The following is a 23700-nucleotide window of genomic DNA, read 5'->3' as shown; positions in this document are numbered from 1 at the left end:
AAATATGGACTGATGTGTGAAATGAAGTTATTAGATATTATTCCATTTTCAACAATGGGAACTTCAGTGCTATATAAATGTGTGCTATAGATTTGAATAAAGATTTTGGAGATTTGGATGAAAAAAAAATCCTAGAAGAGATCACAAGCAGTAACTTTTTTGACATCAGCCCTGCACCTTCTTTCTAGATATGCCTCATGAGGCAAAGGAAACAAAAGCAAAAATAAACTATTGGGATTGCATCAAAATAAAAATTTCTGCACAGCAAACAAAACAATCAACAAAGCTAAAAGGCAACCTACAGAATGGGAGATCTTTGAAAATGACATATCCCATAAAGGGTTGGTATCCAAAATTTATAAAGAACTTATAAAACTCAACCTCCAAAACCAAATAATCCAAATAAAAAATGTGTAGAAGACATGAATAGATATTTTTCCAAAGAAGACATACAGATGGCCAACAGACACATGAAAGGATGCTAATCATCACTGATTATCAGGGAAAGGCAAATCAAAACTACAGTGAGATATCATCTCACCTGTCAGAATGGCTAAAATTAACAACACAAGAAACAACTGTTGGCAAGGAAGTTGAGAGAAAGGAACCCTCTTGCACTGTTGATGGGAATGCAAATGGGTGCATCCACTGTGGAAAACAGTATGGAGATTCCTCAAAAATTTAAAATTAGAACTACCCTATGATCCAGTAATCACACTACTAGATATTTACCCTAAAATACAAAAACACTAATTTGAAGGAATACATGCACCCCTATTTTTATAGCACCAATATTTATAATAGTAAAATTATGTAAGCAGCCCAAGTGTTTATCAGTAGATGAATGGATAAAAAGGTGTGGTATATATACAATGGAATGTTATTCAACCATAAAAATGAATGAGATCTTGCCCTTTGCCACAACATGGCTGGAGCTAGATTGCATAATGCTAAGTGAAATGTTAGTCAGAGAAAGACAAATACCTTATGATTTCACTCATATATGGAATTTAAGAATCAAAACAGATGAGCAAAGGCAAAAATGGAGAAACTGAGAAACAGACTCTTAACTATAGAGAACAAACTGATGGTTACAAGAGAGGTGGTGGGTGTGGGGATGAGTTAAATTGATGATGGGGATTAAGGAGTACACTTGTCACGATGAGCACCAGGCGATGTATGGAATTGTTGAATCACTATATTGTACACCTGAAACTAATATAACACTGTTAACTACAGTAGAATTAAAAACTTAATTAAAAAAACAGTAAACAACTATTATCTTTCAGTTTCTGTCTATCAAAGATTAGTGCACAGCTAAGCTGGGTCCTCTGGCTCAGGATCTCACAAGGCTACAATCAAACTATGGAGTGGGGCTGCACTCTTCTCAAAGGTGTACTGTGGGAGAATCCACTTCCATGTTTACTCCTATGGTTATTGGCAAGAGTCAGTTCCTCATATTCTATTGAAATGTTATTCATAGTTTTTTGTCCTCAATTTTTTTTACTGACTGCTGGCCAGAGACTACTCTTAGCTCCTTGCCACAAAGGCCTCTTCATAGGTCAGCTCACAATATGACAGATGCTTTCCATCAGAGCAAACCAGTAAGAAAACAAGACAGTGCCAACAAAATAGAGGCCAGAATCTTTTTTGATAAAATCTCAAAAGTGATAACCCATCATTTTTGCCCTATTTTATCAACTTTTTAAAAATAAGAGTCACTAGGGCGCCTGGGTGGCTCAGATGGTTAAGTGTCTGCCTTCGGCTCAGGTCATGATCCCAGGATCCTGGGATCGAGTCCCGCATCGGGCTCCCTGCTCCTTGGGAGCCTGCTTCTCCCTCTGCTTCTCTCTCTCTCTCTCCCTCTGTCTCTTATGAATAAATAAATAAAATATTTTTAAAAAGAATTTAAAAAAAATAAGTCACTAGACTCAGCTCACACTCAAAGGAAAGTGACTACAAAATTGCATGAGTAACAAAGAGTAGAAATCATTAGAAACCATATTATATGCTGCTTATTGCACCCACTACATTGATTTCATGGCCTACTGATGGGTTCTTGATCCACAGTTTGTAAAACGCTGCTCCAGACCACCATGGTAAACATGGGTTTTAGTGCTTGTTTATCTCGCAGATCTGTGTTTTTTTTTTCTCATTTCTGACCTTTGGGGATTTCCATTACTTTTGCACCACTTCGGCCATACTTAATTTGTTTTAAATCTAGTACTTCTAGGTGTTTTGTGCTGAGGACTCTACAAATCTATTTCAAAATATTGCCAGAGTGAAATTATTTACTATATGCTTTCTACCATATAGAACTTGAGTCAAATATTGTACTACTTAAAATTACCTGGAAGTTTGCAGAAGTGCTTGGGGAGAGTGTGACTGGCTGTCATGGGATCCTTTCCAAAGAACAAGATTTGGTGGTGGAAAAAAATAACAGTTTCACCATCTGAAGTGGCTAGATAGGTATGCAAAGAGTTCAGGAAGTGGATGGCTAAGTCAGTCCTGGGAATAAGATTTTTATTCGTTTAACTTTTTATTTTGAAATAATTTTAGATTAATAGAGTTCCTATATATCCTTCCTCTAACTTCTACTAATGTTATCATTTTACATAAACATAGTACATTTGTGAAAAGGAAAAATCAACACTGATAGTATTAACTAAACTACAGAATTTGGCTTTCTTTAACTTTTCCACGTTTTTTTTTTTTTTATGTTCCAAGATCCAATCTAGTATACCACATTGGATTTATTGCCTTAGAATTCTTAAATCTGTGACAGTTTTTCAGTCTTTCCTTGTTTTTCACGACCTTGAAATTTTGGTCAGTGTTTTTTTTGTTTGTTTGTTTGTTTGTTTTTTTGTAGAATGACCCTCAATTTGGGATTGTTTAATATTTACTCATGTTTAGACTGGAGTTATGGGTTTTAGGAGGAATACCCTACAGGTAAAGGGCCCTTCTCATCATCATATCAGAGGCAACATAATATAAAAATGACATTATTGATGACATGATATACTTGGATTAGGTAGGGTCTGCCAGGTTACTATTTTTCCTTTCCATACTGTATTCTTGGGAAGTGACTCACTAAATCTAGCCCACACTCAAAAGAAGGGGAATCAAACACCACCTCCTGGAGGAAGAAACACTAAATAATTTGTAAAAATATATTAAAACCACCACAGCAATGTGGGGAAAATAATTTGAGGCTATGAAAATATTCAGATACTTCTTAAAGTTTCCCTCACCAATTTTGGCATTCATCAGTGGATTGTGCATGCTGCAATCATTGCAGTGGTGTTCTAATGGTGATTTTCTGTTTCCCTAATTCCTTCTACATTTATTATTTGAAATCCTACTATAAAGATTTGTCTCTTCTCTACAATTTATATATTCAATTATTTATATATAAATGTATGGACTCCTTTATTATTTAGGTTATAACTCAATACTATACTTATTTATTTTCTTGCTCAACTTATTCCAGCATTGGCCATTAAGAGCTCTTTCAGGATAGCATTTGTGTCCTTTTCACATTCCCTCATCTCTGCCCCTCAAACTTAAAAAAAAAAATTACTTATCTAACATACAGTGCAATACTGGTTTCTGGAGTAGAATTCAGTGATTCATCACTTACATACAACACCCAGTGCTCATCACAACTGCACTCCTTAATCCCCATCACCTATTTAACCTAACCCCCAACCAACTCCCCTCTGATAACCATCAGTTTGTTCTCTATAGTCAACAATCTCTTTCTTGGTTTGACTCTCTCTCTCTCTTTTTTCCCCTTTGCTCATTTGGTTTGTCCTTAAATTCCACATATGAATGAAATCATAAGGTATTTTTTTTCTCTGACTGACATATTTCACTTAGCATAATACTCTTTAGCTCCATCCATATCTTTGCAAATGGCAAGATTTCATTCTCTTTTATGGCTGAGTAACATTTCATTACATATATATGTAATGAAATATATATATATCACATCTTATTTATTTTTCATATATATTTCATTATATATATATTTCATTTATATATCTATATCTATATATCACATCTTCTTTATCCATTCATCAGTCGATGGACACCTGGGCTGTTTCTTTAAGTTGGCAATTGTAGATAATACTGCTATAAACATTGGGGTGCATGTATCCCTTTGAATTAGTATTTTTGTATATTTTGGCTAAATACCTAGTAGTGCAATTACCATACCATAGGATAGTTCTATTATTAAAATTTGAGGACCCTCCATACTGTTTTCCACAGCGGCTACCCCAGTTTGCATTCCCAACAACAGTGCAAGAGGTTCTATTTTCTCCACATCCTTGCCAACATATTTTGTTCTTGTGTTGATGTTGCCCATTCTGACAGGTGTAAGGTGAATCTCATTGTAGTTTTGATATGTATTTCCCTGATGATCAGTGATGTTGAGCATCTTCTCATGTGTCTATTGGCCATTTCTATTTCTTTGGGAAAATGTCTATTCATGTCTCCTGCTTATGTTTAATTAGATTATTACTTTTATGGATGTTGAATTTTATAAGTTCTTTATATATTTGGATACTGATGCTTTATCAGGGAAGTTACTTGCAAATATTTTCTTACATTCCATAGGTTGCCTTTTAGTTTTCTTGATTGTTCCTTTGCTATATAGAGGCTTTGTATTTTGATATAATCCCAATAGTTTATTTTTGCTCTTGTTTCCCTCGCCACAGGAGACATAGATAGAAAGAAGTTGCTATGCCCAATGTCAAAGAGGTCACTGCTTGTGTTCTCCTCTAGGATTTTTGTGGTTTCAGATCTCACATTTAGGTCTTTCATCCATTTTGAATTTATTTTTGTGTATGGTGTAAGAAAGTAGTCCAGTTTCATTCTCTTGCAGGTTGGTGTCCAGTTTTCACAACACCATTTGTTGAGGAGACTTTTTCCCCTTGGATATTCTTTCCTGCTTTGCTGAAGATTAATTGACCCTACAGTTGTGGGTTCATTTCTGGGATTTCTATTCTGTTCCATTGATTTATGTGTCTGTTTTTGTGCCAGCACCATACTCTCTTGATCACTACAGCTTTGTAATAAAACTTGACATCAGGAATTGTGATCCCCCCAGCTTTGCTTTTCTTCTTCAAGTTTGCTTTGGCTATTTGAGGTCTTTTGTGGTTCCATACAAATTTTAGTTTTGTTTGTTCTAGTTCTGCGAAAAGTGCTGTTCATACTTTGATACGGATTGCATTAAATGTGTAGATTGCTTCAAGTAGACATTTTAACAATATTTGTTCTTCCAATCCATGAGCATGAAATGTCTTTTCATTTCTTTGTGTCCTCTTCACACATTACTTTCATCAGTGTTTTGTAGTTTTTTTTTTAAAGATTTTATTTATTTATTTGAGAGAGAGAATGAGAGATAGAGAGCACGAGAGGGAAGAGGGTCAGAGGGAGAAGCAGACTCCCCGCTGAGCAGGAAGCCCGATGTGGGACTCGATCCCGGGACTCCAGGATCATGACCTGAGCCGAAGGCAGTTGCTTAACCAACTGAGCCACCCAGGCGCCCAGTGTTTTGTAGTTTTTAAGATACAGGTCCTTCAACTCTTTAGTTAGGTTTATTTGTAGGCATCTTAAAGTTTTGGTGCAACTGTAAATGGGATTGATTCCTTGATTTCTCCTTCTGCTACTTCATTATTGGTGGATAGAAATGCAACTGATTTCTTTTTTTTTTATTTTATTTTACTAACTTATGTTAGTCACCATACATTACATCATTAGTTTTTGATGTAGTGATCCATGATTCATTGTTTTAATATAAAACCCAGTGCTCCAGGCAGTATGTGCCCTCCTTAATACCCATCATCGGGCTAACCCATCCCCCACCCACTCCCCTCTAAAACCCTCAGTTTGTTTCTCAGAGTCCATAGTCTCTCATGGTTCATCTCCCCCTCCAATTTCCCCCCCTTCATTTTCCCTTCCTACTATCTTCTTCTTCTTCTTTTTTTTTTTTTGACATATAATGTGTTATTTGTTTCAGAGGTACAGGTCTATGACTCATCAGTCTTACACAATTCACAGTGCTCACCATAGCACATACCCTCCCCAATGTACATCACCCAGCCACCCCATCCTTCCCACCCCCCACCACTCCAGCAACCCTCAGTTTGTTTCCTGAGATTAAGAGTCTCTTAAGTTTTGTCTCCCTCTCTGGTTTCACCTTGTTTCATTTTTTTCCTCCCTTCCCCTATGATCCTCCGTCTTGTTTTTCAAATTCCTCATATCAGTGAGATCATATGATACTTGTCTTTCTCTGATTGACTTATTTCGCTTAGCATAATACCCTCTAGTTCCATCTACGTCATTGCAAATGGCAAGATTTCATTTTTTGATGGCTGCATAATATTCCATTGTATATATACTACATCTTCCTTATCCATTCATCTGTTGATGGACATCTTGGCTCTTTTCATAGTTTGGCTATTGTGGACATTGCTGCTATAAACATCAGGGTGCACGTACCCCTTTGGATCACTACATTTGTATCTTTGGGGTAAATACCCAGTAGTGCAATTGCTGGGTCATAGGGTAGCTCTATTTTCAACATTTTGGGGAACCTCCATAATGTTTTCCAGAGTGGCTGCACCAGCTTGCATTCCCACCAACAGTGTAAGAGGGTTCCCCTCTCTCCGCATCCTTGCCAACATCTGTTGTTTCCTGACTTGTTAATTTTAGTCATTATGACTGGTGTGAGGTGGTATCTCATTGAGGTTTGATTTGGATTTCCCTGATGCCAAGTGATGTTGAACACTTTTTCATATGTCTGTTGGCCATTTGTATGTCTTCTTTGGAAAAATGTCTGTTAGTGTCATCTGTCCATTTCTTGATTGGATTATTTGTTCCTCGGGTGTTGAGTTTGAGAAGTTCTTTATAGATTTTGGATACTAACCCTTTATCTGATATGTCATTTGCAAATATCCTCTCCCATTCTGTCGGTTGTCTTTTGGTTTTGTTGACTGTTTCCTTTGCTGTGCAAAAACTTTTTATCTTGATGAAGTCCCAATACTTTATTTTTGCCCTTGCTTCCCTTATGTTTGGCGATGTTTCTAGGAAGAAGTTGCTGCGGCTGAGGTCGAAGAGGTTGCTGCCTGTGTTTTCCTCTAGGATTTTGATGGATTCCTGTCTCACATTGAGGTCTTTCATCCACTTTGAGTCTATTTTTGTGTGTGGTGTAAGGAAATGGTCCAGTTTCATTCTTCTGCATGTGGCTGTCCAATTTTCCCAACACCATTTGTTGAAGAGACTGTCTTTTTTCCATGGGACATTCTTTCCTGCTTTGTCAAAGACTAGTTGACCATAGAGTTGAGGGTCCATTTCTGGGTTTTCTATTCTGTTCCATTGATCTACATGTCTGTTTTTGTGCCAGTACCATACTGTCTTGATGATTACAGCTTTGTAATAGAGTTTGAAGTCTGGAATTGTGATGCCACCAGCTTTGCTTTTCTTTTTCCACATTCCTCTGGCTATTCAGGGTCTTTTCTGGTTCCATACAAATTTTAGGATTATTTGTTCCATTTCTTTGAAAACAGTGGATGGTATTTTGATAAGGATTGCATTAAATGTGTAGACTGCTCTAGGTAACATAGACATTTTCATGATATTTTTCTTCCATTCCATGAGCATGGAACATTTTTCCATTTCTTTGTGTCTTCCTCAATTTCTTTCATGAGTATTTTATAGTTTTCTGAGTACAGATCCTTTGCCTCTTTGGTTAGATTTATTCCTAGGGATCTTATGGTTTTGGTAAGTGGGATCAATGGTAAGTGGGATCAACTCCTTAATTTCTCTTTCTTCTGTCTTGTTCTGGTGTATAGAAATACCACTGATTTCTGTGCATTGATTTTATATCCTGCCACTTTACTGAATTCTTGTATGAGTTCTAGCAGTTTTGGGGTGGAGTCTTTTGGGTTTTCCACAAAAAGTGTCATATCATCTGCAAAGAGTGAAAGTTGGACTTCTTCTTTGCTGATTCGGATGCCTTTTATTTCTTTTTGTTGTCTTATTGCTGTGGCTAGGACTTATAGTACTATGTTGAATAGCAGTGGTGATAGTGGACATCCCTGTTCTGTTCTTGACCTTAGGGGAAAGATCTCAGTTTTTCCCCACTGAGAATGATACTCGCTGTGGGTTTTTCATAGATGGGTTTTATGATACTGAAGTACGTACCCTCTATCCCTACACTCTGAAGAGTTTTGATCAAGAAAGGATGCTGTATATGTCAAATGCTTTTTCTGCATCTATTGAGAGGATCATATGTTTCTTGTTCTTTCTTTTATTAATGTATTGTATCGTGTTGGTTAATTTGCAGATGTTGAACCAACCTTGCAGCCCAGGGATAAATCCCACTTGGTTGTGGTGAATAATCCTTTTAATGTACTGTTGGATCCTATTGGCTAGTATTTTGGTGAGAATTTTTGCATCTGTGTTCATCAGGGATACTGGTCTGTAATTCTCCTTTGTGATGGGGTCTTTTCTGGTTTGGGGATCAAGGTAATGCTAGCCTCATTAAATGAGTTTGGAAGTTTTCCTTCCATTTCTATATTTTGGAACATTTTCAGAAGAATAGGTATTAATTCTTCTTTAAATGTTTGTTAGATTTCCCCTGGGAAGCCATCTGGCCCTGGGCTCTTCTTTCTTGGGAGATCTTTGATTACTGCTTTTATTTCCTTAGTGGTTATGGGTCTGTTCAAGATTTTTATTTCTTTGTGGTTCAGTTTTGGTAGTTTATACATCTCTAGGAATGCATCCATTTCTTCCAGATTGTCTAATTTGCTGGCATATAGTTACTCATAATATGTTCTTTTGTTTGTATTTCTTTGGTGTTGGTTGTGATCTCTCCTCTTTCATTCATGATTTTATTTATTTGGGTCATTTCTCTTTTCTTTTTGATAAGTCTGGCCAGGGGTTTATAAATCTTAGTAATTGTTTAAAAGAAACGGCCAGTATCTTTGATCTGTTCTACTGTTCTTTTGGTTTCTATTTCATTGATTTCTGCTCTGATCTTTATTATTTCTCTTCTCTTGCTGAGTTTAGGCTTTAATTGGTGTTCTTTCTCCAGCTCCATTAGGTGTAGGGTTAGGTTGTGTATTTGAGACCTTTCTTGTTTCTTGAGAAAGGTTTGTATTGCTATATCCTTTCCTCTTAGGACCACCTTTGCTGTATCTCAAAGATTTGGAACAGTTGTGTTTTCATTTTCAGTTGTTTCCATGATTTTTTTTTTAATTTTTCTTAAATTTCCTGGTTGACCCATTCATTCTTTAGTAGAATGCTTTTTAGCCTCGATGTATTTGAGTTCTTTCTGACTTTCCTCTTGTGATTAAGTTCTACTTTCAAAGCACTGTGGTCCAAAAATATGCAGGAAATGATCCCAAACTTTTGGTACCAGTTGAGAGCTGATTTGTGACTAGGATGTGATCTATTCTGGAGAATGTTCCATGAGCACTAGAGAAGAATGTGTATTCCGTTGCTTTGGGTTGGAATGTTCTGAATAGATCTGTGAAGTCCATTTGGTCCAGTGTGTCATTTAAAGTCTTTATTTCCTTGTTGATCTTTTGCTTAGATTATCTGTCCATTTCAGTGAGGGGGTGTTAAAGTCTCCTACTATTATTGTATTGTTGTCGATGTGTTTCTTTGATTTTGTTATTAATTGGCTTATATAATTGGCTGCTCCCATGTTAGTGGCATAGATATTTACAATTGTTAGATCTTCTAGTTGGATAGACTCTTTGAGTAGGATATACTGTCCTTCCTCATCTCTTATTATAGTCTTTGATTTAAAATCTAATTTGTCTGATATAAGGATTGCCACCCAGCTTTCTTTTGATGTCCATTAGCATGGTAAATTGTTTTCCACCCCCTCACTTTCAATCTGGAGGTGACTTTGGGTCTGAAATGAATCTCTTACAGGCAGCATATCGACGGGTCTTGAGTTTTTTTTTTTTAATCCAATCTGATACCCTATGTCTTTTGATTGGGGCATTTAGCCCATTTTCATTCAGGGTAACTATTGAAATATATGAATTTAGTACCATTGTATTGCCTGTAAGGTGACTGTTACTGTATTTTGTCTCTATTCCTTTCTTATCTATGTTACTTTTAGGCTCTCTTTGCTTAGAGGACCCCTTTCAATATTTCTTGTAGGGTTAGTTTGGTATTTGCAAATTCCTTTAGTTTTTGTTTGTCCTGGAATCTTTTTATCTCTCCTTTATTTTCAGTGACAGCCTAGGTGGATATAGTATTCTTGGCTGCATATTTTTCTCATTTAGTGCTCTGAAGATATCATGCCAGTCCTTTCTGGCCTGCCAGGTCTCTGTGGATAGGTCTGCTGATAATCTAATTCTTCTACCATTGTAGGTTACAGACCTCTTGTCCTGAGCTGCTTTCAGGATTTTTGCTTTGTCTCTGAGACTTGTGAGTTTTACTATTAGATGTTGGGGTGTTGACCTATTTTTATTGATTTTGAGGGGGGTTTTCTGTGACTCTTGCATTTTGATGCCTGTTTGTTTCCCCAAATTAGGGAAGTTTTCTGGTATAATTTGCTTCAACATAACTTCTGCCCCTCTCTTTCTTTCTTTCTTCTTCTGGGATCCCAATTTTTCTAATAGTTTCATCTTATGGTATCATTTATCTCTTGAAATCTCCCCTCGTGATCCAGTAGTTGTTTCTCTCTTTTTCTCAGCTTCTTTATTCTCCATCATTTGGTCTTCTATATCACTAATTCTTTCTTCCACCCCATTTATCCTAGCAGTTAGAGCCTCCATTTTTTATTGAACCTCATTAATAGCCTTTTGGATTTCGACTTGGTTAGATTTTAGTTCTTTTATTTCTCCAGAAAGGCATTCTCTAGTAACTTCCATGCTTTTTCAAGCCCAGCTAGTATCTTTATAATCGTGATTCTGACCTTTAGTTCTGCCATATTACTAATGTCTGTATTGATTAGGTCCCTGGCAATTGGTATTGCCTCTTGCTCTTTTTTTGAGGTGAGTTTTTCCGTCTTGTCATTTTGTCCAGAGGAGAATAGATGAATGAGAGAACAAAATGCTAACAGGGTAACAACGACCCCAGAAAAATATACACTAAATAAGTCAGAAGAGACCCGAAACCAGGGGAAAAGAAAGGAAAGAAAGAAAGAAAAAAGAATATGATAAAATATGATCAGGCTGGTGAATAGATCAGTGCCACACACTAGGTTTTGGGCGTATTTTGGTCTGTTAGAAGACACTGCCCCCCAAAATTTTAAAGAAAGAAAAACTTAAATATGTACAAAAATAAAGTTAAATATGATGAAGGGATGGAATATGACTCTAAAGATAAAAATTAAGAAGATGTGGTCCATATATACAATGCACTATTACTCAGCCATCAGAAAGGATGAATACCCAACTTTTACATCTACATGGATGGGACTGGAGGATTTTATGCTAAGTGAAATAAGTCAAGCAGAGAAAGTCAATTATCATATGGTTTCACTTATTTGTGGAATATAAGGAATAGCATGGAGGACATTAGTAGAAGGAAGGAAAAAATGAAGGGGGGGAATTGGAGGGAGAGATGAACCATGAGAGACTATGGACACTGAGAAACAAACAGGGTTTTAGAGGGGGGGAGGGGGGATTGGTTAGCCTGGTGATGGGTGTTAAGGAGGGCACGTACTGCATGGAGCACTGGTTGTTATACAAAAACAATGGATCATGTATCTCCACATCAAAAACTAATGATGTATTGTATGGTGACTAACATAACATAATAAAATTTTAAAAAAATTATAAATGATTTTATAAAAAGAATTGATAAGAACTTTGTTGAAAAAAGAAAGAAGAAAAATTTAAAAAAAAAAAGGAGAGAATGTGATCAGGCAGGAGACTAGAACAAATCCATACACTAGAGATTTAGGGTGTACTTTGGTCTGTTAGAAGAAACTTTATCCCAAAATTTTGAAAAGAGAAAACTTAAGGTTAAGTATAATGAAGGGATAGAATATGACTCTAAAAATGAAAATTTAAAAAGATTTTAGAAAAATATTGATAAGATGGTTGAAAAAGGGAAAAAGAAAAAAATAAAGAAAATTTAAAAAATTAACTTTGAAAGACTAAAGAATCATGGGGAAAAAAGCCATGAATTCTGTGTGCTGTATTCCCCTAGTGCTGTAGCTTTGCAGTTCTCATTGATTGGGAAACAGTCTTGGCTGGATGTTCTTGCTGATCTTCTGAGGGAGGGGCCTGTTGCAGTGATTCTCAAATGTCTTTGCCCAAGTCGGAATTGCACCATCCTTGTCAGGGACCAGGCTAGGTAACCTGCTCAGGTTTGCTCTCGGTAGCTTTTGTTCCCTGAAAGCTTTCCATACAGCTTTGGAGGATGAGAATGAAAATGGCGGCCTCCCAGTCTCTGATCCCAAAGGAGCCAAGATCTCAAGGCCCCACTCTTCAGTGCACCCTCAGAGAAAAGCAGTCAATCACTCCTGTCTCCCCAGTCTCTGGCTGCACTCTGTGATCACCTGGCCTGTGACCAAGCATTTCTATCTCTGACACACAACCCCGTTTGGAGTCTCCAAACCCAACAGATTTCTGCAGTGCACTCCTGCACCACTCCTCCCAGGGGAGGAAGGAGAGTCTCCCCAGATCTGCTGCTTTTTGGGTCCCTGCTTGAAGAACAGTGGTCTGACTGTGCCGCGGATCACAGTTTATGGCAACCCCGAGCTGAGAGCCCACTTCTCGGCTCATCTTTCTAGCCGGCTTCCCCGTTCTGATACCTGGGAGCTCTGCCACACTCAGCCCCCCCCCCCGGTCTTTCTGTGACCCCGAGGGTCCTGAGACCACACTGTCCCAGTGAGAGTTCCACCTCCCGCTTAGCCACTGGAGCGACGTCCCTCAGCGGAACTGACTTTTAAAAGTTCCCATTTTTTTGCTCTGCTGCTCTGTCACTTGCTGGTAGCTGACTGAAGAAGGCTCCCTCCCCCTGCGGTCTATCTTCCCAAATATCACCTCGTATTCACTTCTTTGCAAGTCCTAATTTCCAGAAAGTGGTCACTTTTTGTTTACAGAATTGCTGCTATTCTTTTCTTTGATCTCCTGTTGAGTTTGTAGGTGTTCATAATGGTCTAATACCTATCTAGCTGAATTCCTGGGACCGGACAAAATTTAGGTCTCCTACTCCTCCGCCATCTTGCTCTTCCCCATTGTGTTTGTTTTTATCTCTTTTTCATATTTGGGTGCTCCCATCTTGGATGCATAAATATTTACAACTGTTATATTTTCTTTTTGGATTGTCCCCATTTGATTATACAGTATCCTTTTTTGTCTCTTGTGACAGTCTTTGTTTTAAAATCTAGTTTGATATAATTTTTGCTCCTCTAGTTTTCTTTTAACATCCATTCGCATGGTAAATGCTTCTCCATCCCCCCAGCTTCAATCTGCACTTGTCTCAGTCTAACATGGGTCACTTGTGGGCAGCATATAGATCGGTCTTGCTTTTTAATCCATTGTATTACCCTTTGTCTTTTGATCAGAACATTTAGTCCATTTACATTCAAAGTAATTATTGATGTATATGTATTCCTTGCCATTTTATTACTTGTTTTGTGGTTGTTTCTGAAATTTTTCTCTGATCATTCTCTTTCCTTCTTTCTTTCTTTCATGGTTTGCTCGGTTTCCTTAGTGATACATTTAGATTTCTTTTTCTTTATTCTTTGCATACATATTAGTGGTTTTTGATTTGTGGTTACAATTAGGTTTGCATATAACATCTCCTGTATATAGCAGTCTATATCAAGTTGATGGTCATTTAAGTTTGAACTCATTCTTTACTCCTCTCCTTCCCATGTTTAAGATACGGTGTCATATTTTGCAAGCTTTTATTTTGTGAGTTCCTTTACTGGTTTTTTTACTGAAGTATTAATTTTTATTGCTTTTGTGTTTCCTACTTTCATATTCTCATTTATAATCCTTCCTTTCCACTAAAAGTGTCCCCTTTAATATTTCTTGCAGGCTGGTTTAATGATCATGAACTTCTTCAGTTTTTATTTGTCTGAGAAACTTTTTTTTTAAATTATGTTATGTTAGTTATCTGAGAAACTCTTTATCTCTCCTCCTATTCTGGATGATAGCCTTGCTGTATAGAGTATCTTGGCTGTAGATTTTTCCCATTCAGCAATTTGAATGTATCATTTCCCTCCCTCTGGCTTGCAAGGTTTCTGCTGAAATGTTCACTTACAGCCTTATGGGGTTTCCCTTGTATGTAACTTTTGATTTGCTGCCTGTAAAATTTTTCTTCATCACTAAATTTTGCCATTTTAATTACAATATGTCTTAGTGTGGATATGCTTTTATTTATTTTGTTGGAGCATCGCTGTGCCTCTTGGATCTGGATATCTGTTTCCTTCCTCAGATTAGGGAATTTTTTTGTTATTTTTGCAAGTAAATTTTCTGCCTACTATTTTCTCTCTTCTGAGATCCCTATAATATGAATGTTATTATGTTTGATGGAGTCTCTCAGTTCCCTAAACCTATTCTTATTTTGCACAATTCTTTTTTCTTTTGTTCAGCTTGATTACTTTTGGTTACTCTGTCTTCTAGATCACTAATTTGTTTTTTTGCTTTTTCCAGCCTGCTGTTCATTTTATCAAGTGTGTTTCTCATTTCATTTATTAAACCCTTTATCCCTGTTATGTTGTTCCTTATCTGTGTATTAAGGGACTAATTGATGCCTTCCAGTCTTTTCTCAAGTCCAGTGTGTATCTTTATGATCATTACTTTAAATTCTCTGTCAGACATGTCACTTATATCCATTTTGCTTGGACCTCTGGTCATGGCCTTATCCAATTCTTTCATTTGGAATAAATTTGTCTGTTTTCTCATTTTGTGTAAGTCCTTATACATGTTCCTGTATGTGAGGAAAGTCAGCTACTTCTCCTGTTCTTGAGGATAATGGCCTTATGAAGAAGGGGTCCTATAATACCCTGTAGTATAGTGTCCTCTATTACCCATGGCCTAGTGCTTCAGGGCATGTCTTCAATTGGTTCTGCATGTGCTCTGCCACTGTATCATGGCTGCTTTATCCTTCAGGCTAGTCATCTGAAAAGGCTCTCTTCACCTGTTGTGGATAATATTTGGTACCTGGTCTGAGTGTGGCAATTTTTAACTAGGTGTGTTCTGGTCTGCTTGTGCTTCCACCATTGCTGCCAGAACCAAGGCCCTGCAAAACTCTGGTTCGAGGGATGCAATGTGGGCAGGGGTTTGAGCTGGTCTTCTAGGGGAAGGGTCCTGCCACAATGGAACTGAGGCAAGCATGACTTGGAAGGGCAGTTCCACCAGAGTGTGTGTGGGGAGGGTCACAGTTTGGTATAAGCTAGTTTGGTTGCAAGTGTAGGCCTTGGCTGGGTCCCACAAGTGGTCCTGTTCTTAAACTGAGGGGTAGGGGAGAGAAATAGTGCCTGTCATTCCCTTTGTTCCCAGTGGGATCTTTCCCTGAATGCTACCACTCAGTAACACACTCCAAGATGAGCAAATAACCTCCACATTGTGTGTCCCAGGCACTCTTCAGATTGCTGTTTTCAAGTTTTATGCCCGCAGACTGTTTGCCCTGCTTTCTCTCCAAGAGCATCCTTAATGCCCTCTGTGCTTTCCCAGAGCCAATCCTGCTGCCTTTAAATCTCCAGGCTTTAAGCCTTGGTGGTTGCAAGAACTCACAAAATTCAGCCTCTCTTACTTTCCAAGATAATTTCCATTGATGCTTGTCTTCCCTATGTAGGCTCCCCTGTGTGTTAGTCTGTCTCACCCTTTTCTGCAATTGCAGCTCCTTCCCCACCATGGTGACAATGATCTGGTTCTCTCCCAAGGTGTGTTTCCACACTTCTTACTGTCTTCGATGTGGAATCTTCTTTACCTTTAGTTGTGAAGTTTGTTCTGCCAGTCTTCAGGTTGGTTTTGGGATTATTAGGATGATTTGATAGTTATCTAGTTGTATATGTGGGACAAGGCAAGCCTAGAGTTTTCCTACTCCACCACCATCTTCCCAGATTTCTTTGTTTCTTTTTTATCTTTTTTTTTTGCTTTTTCCTCATCTGAGCATTTTTCATGATCCCATTTTATTGCTTGTGTTTACTTATCATTTATATATCTTCGTGCTTTTTATTTTTTATTTTTTTTTTACTTTTTTAGTGGTTCCCCTAGGGTTTACAATGTATGTTTTAAAATAATTTGGGTTCACCTTCAAATAACACTATATTACTTTACATGTAGAACAAATACCTTATAACAGAATATTCCCAGACTCTTCCTCCCTTTCCTTGTGTCAATGTTGTATTTATTTCATTTTGATATATGCTATGAACACCAATACATTATTACTATTATTGCTTTAAACAGTCAGTTATCTTTTAGAACAATTGAGAATATGCAAAATAAAAGGTATATTTTGCCTTAATTTATTCCTTTTCCAATGCTCTTCTTTAATGATGTAGATCCAATTTTCTGACCTATATCAGATCTTTTCTACCTAAATATTGTTCTTTAATATTTCCTATAAGAAAGGTCTGCCTGTGATGAATTTCCTGGGTTTTTTTTGTTTGTTTTTTGTGGGTTTTTTTTGTATGAAATAAAAGTATTTATTTTGCCTTTATTTTTGAAGGAAATTTTTGCTGAATTTAGAATTCTGGATTGGCAGGGTTTGTGGAGCTTTTTTGTTGTTGTTGCTGTTGTTGTTTACTTTCAATATTTTAATTTTTTTATTCCACTATCTTTTTTGCTTATGTGGCTTCTTTTTTTTTTTTTTTTTGCTTATGTGGCTTCTGACAAGAAGTCCAGTATAATTCTCCTTGTTCTTCTGTAAGTAAGGTGTTCCTACTACCCCTTTTTCCTGGCCTCCTTCAGTATTTTATTTTTGCCTGATTTTCTGCAGTTTGAATTTACTATGTCTAGGTGTGGTGTGCTTCTTTTTAAAATTTTATTTATCTTGCTTGGTATTCTCTGAGATACTTGAATCTGTGGTTTGGTATCAATAACTGAATTTTGGAAAATTTTGGCAGTGCTTTCTTCAAATTTCTTCTTTCCCATTATCTCCCTCTTATTCTGTTATTCTAATTACATATATATTACATTATATATATATATATTCTAATTACATATATATGTCTATATGTGATATTTCTATGTTACATATATATTACACTATTTGATACTTTCCCAAAGCTCTTGGATGTTTTGTTCTGGGTTGTTTTGTTTGGTTTGTTTGTTTTTTTACTATTTTTTCTCTCTGCATTTTAGGGTGTGTAATTTCTACTGATCTATCTTCAAGTTCATATATTTCTCAGCTATGTTAAGTTCACTTATGAGAACATTGAAGACATTCTTCAGATCAATTACTGTGTTTCTTCTCTTGCATTTACATTTGATTATTTCTTATACTTTCCATCCCCATACTGAAATTATCTGATCTTGCATGCTGTCTACCTTTTCAATAAAGCTTTTAACTTATCAATCATAACTATTTTAAATTCCTTGCCTGATAATTCCAACATGAATATCATAACTGAGTCTGATCCTAATGATTTGTCTCTTCAGACATTTTTTTCTTGCCTTGATTCTTCCCTTTGGGCTGCTCTCTGGAGACAATGATCTTTTGCATCTTTTGAAGATGTAGTCTTCTATTATTTTACTTATTTTAGCCAATAGTAGGGAATGGGGGACTAATGACATTTCATGTTAGTCTGATTAAGTCTCCGTCTTAGGCAGGCTTCTCCTCAGTCTTGGAGGTGTGACCTTCCCATGTGTTCCTGACTCTACTTTAACTATAATGGTGCTCCTAGTGCATATTCCGATGCCTCCTGGGCTATGGCATTTTTCCATTTTCCTCCTCCAGCTGTGTTGAGTTTCCACCAGTGTTCTCACTTTCTTTTGCCCTTCCTTCTTCAGATTAAGGCTTACTTTCTTTAGGGGAGATGGAGTAGATTGGTCTCAGCAGAGTTTCAATAGTGTTGGCCATTCCTCTCTGTCAGCTGCACTTAATTTCCACCAGTGCTCTCAAACTACAGTTGCGTTCCCTTTCTCTATGAAGACTAAGGCTTTTGTTTCATAGAATACAAAGGGAGAATGGCCTCGGCACAATTTCAGCAATGGCTGCTATTCTGTTTTCCTCTCCAAGCCAGAACTACAGGACATCTTTTTCAGGATTCTTCTGTACTTGGTGGAATTCCTAGAGGATGCAAAACAGCCTATGTCTTCAGCCCCAGGGGCTTCACATTCTCATGCTAGCCCACAATGAACCTTTAGCAATTATTAAAAATTTTTAGCTGAATCTTCTTATGAGTTTATATGTTGTGCAGTAGTATCTATGAAAGATAAACAAATACCTGGGCCCTATTGCTCCCTGCAGATGACTGCCTGTCTCTATGGATTTGGGGTTAGCTGTTCACACTGTAATCTCAGTTTTCTGATGAATTTGGAAGTCAGTTTGAAAATTTCCAGGTTTTTGTTATTGTTGTCATTGTTATAATAGTAGGGAAGATGTTTTCCCAATTCAACATCTCTGAGCTGATACAAGAAGATGATGGGGACCTGGGGATAAGCCTTTGAGATTTTGTTTATTTTCCAGCATCAATACCCCAGTTTACCAATTCCCCCACAATGGTGATCATGGTGGGTTTACCAGCTCGAGGAAAAACCTACATCTCCACGAAGCTCACAAGATATCTCAACTGGATAGGAACACCAACTAAAGGTATGTCTCTGAAACCCTTTGTTCTATAGCCCCCTACCAGCCACTGGCTGAAGAGTAAGGTAGCCGGCTTCAGAATGCCTCAAAACATTATTACCAACCTTAGGATTACTACTAATACTATTACTACAACAACTACTACTACCACCACCACCACACCCTTAAAAGTTTTACAATTTCTTGAGCACATACTCTATGCCTAACTGTATTCTAGGTACTAGGTATAGGAAAACTAGTAAGATTAAATGTCTGTTCTTAAGGAGGGCACGTATTGCATGGAGAACTGGGTGTTATACGAAAACAATGGATTGTGGATCACTACATCAAAAACTAATGATGTATTGTATGGTGACTAACATAACATAATAAAATAAAAATAAAATAAAATAAAATAAAAAAATAATAAAAATATGTCTGTTCTCAAAGACCTCCAGTTTTGCAAGAACTTAACACAATCCTATGAGTAATATACTATTTTTATTACCATTATTATTATTTTATTACCATTATTATTATTATCACACCAATAATACTATTTTGATTAGCATTACCATTTATCCAAAACCTTAAGATTTTCTTCAAGCCTTAGGGTATGTAGAATGAAGCATATTGAAGCCACAGCCCAGAGGTTCCCACAGGGTCTTCACTAAAGCTGGGCACCTTCATTCACCTCATCCTATGGAGTTCAGAACATGTCCACTCTCTCCAAGCTTCTCCTTAGGTCTGAGCTTTTTTACTTCCCCTCCCCAGCTGGAAGTGGTCCTGCCTTTTTCCACCTCCAGAAGGGCCTCCTTCCCTGCCTGTCAACCTCCTCCTTCACTCACTGCTTCCAACTTTCCATTCTCCTCAGTGTGATCTCTTTTCTGCTTACTATCAGTTATTTAGTAATCACTCTCTCCTATTCCCCATTTGATTTCTCTACCCACCCCCACCCTGTATCTCCATTCCTATTTGATTGCTCTGTTCCCCCTAAAAGGACTGTGCTTCTCTGAGCTCCCATACCAACCCTCCCAACAGCCCCCTCTATGCCAACACTAATTACAGAGTGTGCTGTTGTAGTGTGTGTCTGGGTATCTCTCCCCAGGAGCTGTTCTGGGGACAGGGGACCAGGTCATATTCCTTTCCTTCTCTCAAGTATGGCCAGATTAAGACATTTAGAGGCTCCAAACAGTAAGAAATAGGGTCACTCCATATACCATTCAGAATAAAAACAGTAATGGTAAGAAAATCTACCAGTGTTTTTTATTTATCCCTGATGACTATATTGATACTTTCAATGAATATCAACTTATCTAAAAATTTTATTGGGACCATGTTCTTCCTTTACTGGTACACTAAGTACTTAGACTCTTTCTTGTGAAATGGAGCACTGCTCCCCTTTGCAGCAAACAGTTCTCCTTGGGCATTTATTTATTCAATCATTAATTATTCATTGAACAGATAGCTGTGTGAAAGCCCTTGTTGGATATTGGGCAAAGACAAGTAGGATAGGATGCCTATCCTCAAAGAACTAACATCTTTTCTTAAGTTCTAAAATGCCCATAAAAAAAGAAGCTAGTATTATCATCATTCTACGGTTGATTAAATTAATGCCCAAGAGGTGAAGTACCTCTAAAAGAACATGGCCACCGAGTGACACAACCAGGAAATGAGCCCACATCTGGATGATTCCAAAGCCGACACTCACTGTGCCAGGTTTGCTACTTGGCTCTACTGATGGGGAAGAAAAAATAATCCCACCTTGACCCTATACTCATCTTTTCTCCATTATTTTTCTCTCTTTTCTCTTACCCATCTCAGCATCCTATCTTCCCCCTTCCCTCCCTTTCTTCAACTCTCCTCTTCTCTTTCTCCCATTTCTTCTTTTCCTTCATGCACTTTCTCTAATTCACTGGCAAAGGGTTTCCCAATGGTTTTTTATGTGCCAAAACCCATGCTAGGCATTGAAGACACAAAAATTAATGAGATTCACACACTGTCCTTGAAGAGTTTTCTATCTGGCTGGGATGCATACTAACACCTCATGGTCACTTAAGGAATCCTAGATCAGGGTACTGAGGGGACTCACAGAGGAAATCACCAACTGGAAGGCAGAGAAAGCTCCTAGATAGGGAATATTTGAGCTTGGTCTTGTGGGAGGAGTAGAACATTGGCAGAAGAGGAAAGAAGGAATAGTTCTTGTGGAGGACTGCGGCTCCAAGTAGCTTCTGTTGGGTGTTAGGAGAACATGGGATGGTGATGGGTGGGTCTCTGCCCTAATTCACATGCTTTCCATCTGCTCCAGTTCAGTCCATTCTCACAGAGCACAAAGCCTCAGAGTCATGTTTCAAAGCACAAAGCTTACCATACCTACAGCCTCCAAGGGTCTTCTTGATCTGCAGGTTTAAGTCCAAGCTTTTTAGCCTGTTGTTCAAGGCTCTCCACAATCCACCCCAGCCAGTCTCTCAGGCTTCAGTCACAGTGAATGACTCACCATCCCCTAAACGTATTCTGCCTTCTGCCAACGTCATACCTTTGCTTATGGTGTTCCTCTACCTGGAATGTCTTTGTTCCCCACTCCCATCCCCCATGCCTGTCTATAAAAGGCCTGCCTTCCTAAAAGGACTGGTTCAAATGCTGCTTTCTCCAAGAAATCATCTTAGATTACCCCAAGTGTAATTAATTTGTCCTTACCCCTTATTCTTTCGAATGCCTGTCAGAGAACTCAACAAACTGTGTGGGAACTCTATATTTACTGGTTTACTGTCTGTCCTACTTGCTGGATTGTGAGCTCCTTGGGACCCCATCATGCATATCTCATCTATCTTTGAGACTTCAGAACATGGGTCCTGCCTTACAGAGTGTGCTTCAGAATGTATTTATTGAATGGATGAATGAAATATTGCATTAGCTTCTTATCCTCTTTCTCCTCCTTTCCTTACCTTCTCTCAGGTTTTTCACTGTTATTGATGAGAAAGTATGGCTTAGAGAGGGCAATAAATTTAGATTCTCTGTCATGATACAGGAAAATGTAGTAACATTGGACTAGGATTCAGGAGGCCCAGTCTAGTTCTGTTACCTACTGACTCACTAAGTTACCTGCTGACCTGTTTGATCCTTAGTGATTGATTTTACTCACTGGATCTCTTTCCTTATCTTTCCAATAGAGTAGAGCATTGAAGGGTTAGACTTTATGATAGAATAGAATAGCAGAAAATCCTCTAGCTTTGGGGCCAAACAGACCTGGTTTTTAATCCCAACTTCCCACTTATTAACTATGAAAGTTACTTCCTATCTCTGAACTTCAATTTCTTCATTTGTAAAATGGGATTATAATTTCTATGTTGCAGTGTTGTCGTGAGGAATAAATGAGATGGTAGCCATAATTTGAAGCTTTATAAGCATATTCTATAGCTACAAATTATACCTCCTTCAATCTCTGAAATCTCTCCCAGCAATGACATATTTTTCTGCTAGAATCTTTCCAACCCCTTCACCAGGTCTCCCTGCTTTCAGTGTTTAATTTAGGCCAGTACCGACGAGAGGCAGTGAGCTACAAGAACTATGAATTTTTTCTTCCAGACAACATGGAGGCCCTACATATCAGGAAGTAAGTGTCTAATATTTTAGAGATCAGTGCTGCCCCTGGTTGAAGGAGGGCTTTGTTCAGATAATGGGGGTGTGGGGCAGAGTAATTTGGTTTAGCAAGAAGGTCTTCCAGACTCTCAAAGGATGGTTGGAAAAGCCCTTCCCCTAGCTTACCCAAAGTCTGTTTCTGGTCATAACCATCCCCTACTTAAGAATTTAGGAACTAATGGTCTCCTACTCCTTACAGGAGAGAGTGGAAAATTTAATAGTCTGAGCATTTAAGAGTCTCAGTAGCATGGCCCATTCCAGTCTCTCCAGTACGATTTATTCAATTTCAAGTTCTCTCTCCTCTACAAGACACCAAGCACTTCCAGGACAGATCCTAGGTCTCATTTATTGATCCATGCCCTTATTATAGAACCCAGCAAAGAGTAATCACTAAATAGATTTTTGCCAAATGCATAAATATATTGCCACCATCATACCTGTGCTTGTACTGTTACCCATTCCAGGAATGCTTTCTACTTCACACACTATATACTCAAACTCTACCTGGGTTTAAGGACCAGTTCCACTTGAGCTCTATCCCCTCAAAGGTTGTTTTTTAATATTATGTCTCTGTCATTAGTCCACTTTTCCTGGGTATGCCACTTTATGCCTGCCCCTAAAATGTGCACACAGAGCCACTTTCAACTGTGTGACTTGTGTAGATGTTTCATTGATGAATAATTTAATGTGAGATATCTGAGGGATGGTGCAAAAGACAATGGAGAAAAATAGAGAGGAACTCAACTTGGGGACAGGGATTGTGTTTCTTTCTCCATCTTTTTCAGGCAGTGTGCCCTGGCAGCCCTGAAGGATGTCCATGACTATCTCAGTCATGAGGAAGGTCATGTTGCAGTAAGGAAATTTGCATTTTCCTTCAAGTTTCTGACAGAATGAAGGACCCCTAATATGTATTGAGCTTTTACTATGTTCTACACACTATTCTAAGTACTTTGCACATATTAATTTAATTCCACCCTCTCCCATGAGACAGGCACTGTTGTTATACTCCATTTTATAGCCCAGAAAAATGGCACAGAGAAACTAAATAATTTCCCAAGGTGGCACAGTATGTATGCAGCAAGGCCAAAACTAGAATTCAGGTTGCATAGGTCCAAAATTTACACTCTTAACCACTATGCTTTACCACTCCCCCCCCCAAGAATTCAGTAAGACTTCAGTACACTTTAAGACTGCAGTACAAACATTTTTGAGTTCAAGAGATTTACCCAAATATCTAGTCAATTTAATCTCATAGACTGTTGGGGTAAGATTTGTGAATTCTAAAAGGGGAAAAGATCCTCAAATGGTCCCACCTTAGGTGCTGAAGATAGG

At 37.9% G+C, this 23700-nt stretch overlaps 1 protein-coding gene across 8 annotated transcripts in view; it reads left to right on the top strand.

Moving 5' to 3' along the window:
- Nucleotides 1–23700, top strand: part of PFKFB1 (6-phosphofructo-2-kinase/fructose-2,6-biphosphatase 1) — a 102411-nt gene that overhangs the window by 40828 nt on the left and 37883 nt on the right. For 7 of the 8 annotated variants that reach the window (XM_073889250.1, XM_073889252.1, XM_073889251.1 and 4 more), the window contains exons 2-4: nucleotides 18631–18756; nucleotides 22249–22342; nucleotides 23124–23220. In XM_073889250.1, coding sequence (XP_073745351.1) covers nucleotides 18631–18756; nucleotides 22249–22342; nucleotides 23124–23220 — 317 coding nt within the window. The remainder of the gene's footprint in view (nucleotides 1–18630; nucleotides 18757–22248; nucleotides 22343–23123; nucleotides 23221–23700) is intronic. The other variant, XM_025852081.2, reaches the window with a different exon arrangement.

The sequence above is a fragment of the Callorhinus ursinus genome, unplaced genomic scaffold (assembly GCF_003265705.2).
Source record: "Callorhinus ursinus isolate GAN/ISIS: 27379988/994484 unplaced genomic scaffold, GSC_fseal_2.0 scaffold104, whole genome shotgun sequence".
NCBI classification, from domain to species: domain Eukaryota; kingdom Metazoa; phylum Chordata; class Mammalia; order Carnivora; family Otariidae; genus Callorhinus; species Callorhinus ursinus.
This window is presented reverse-complemented; position numbering and strand designations above follow the sequence as displayed.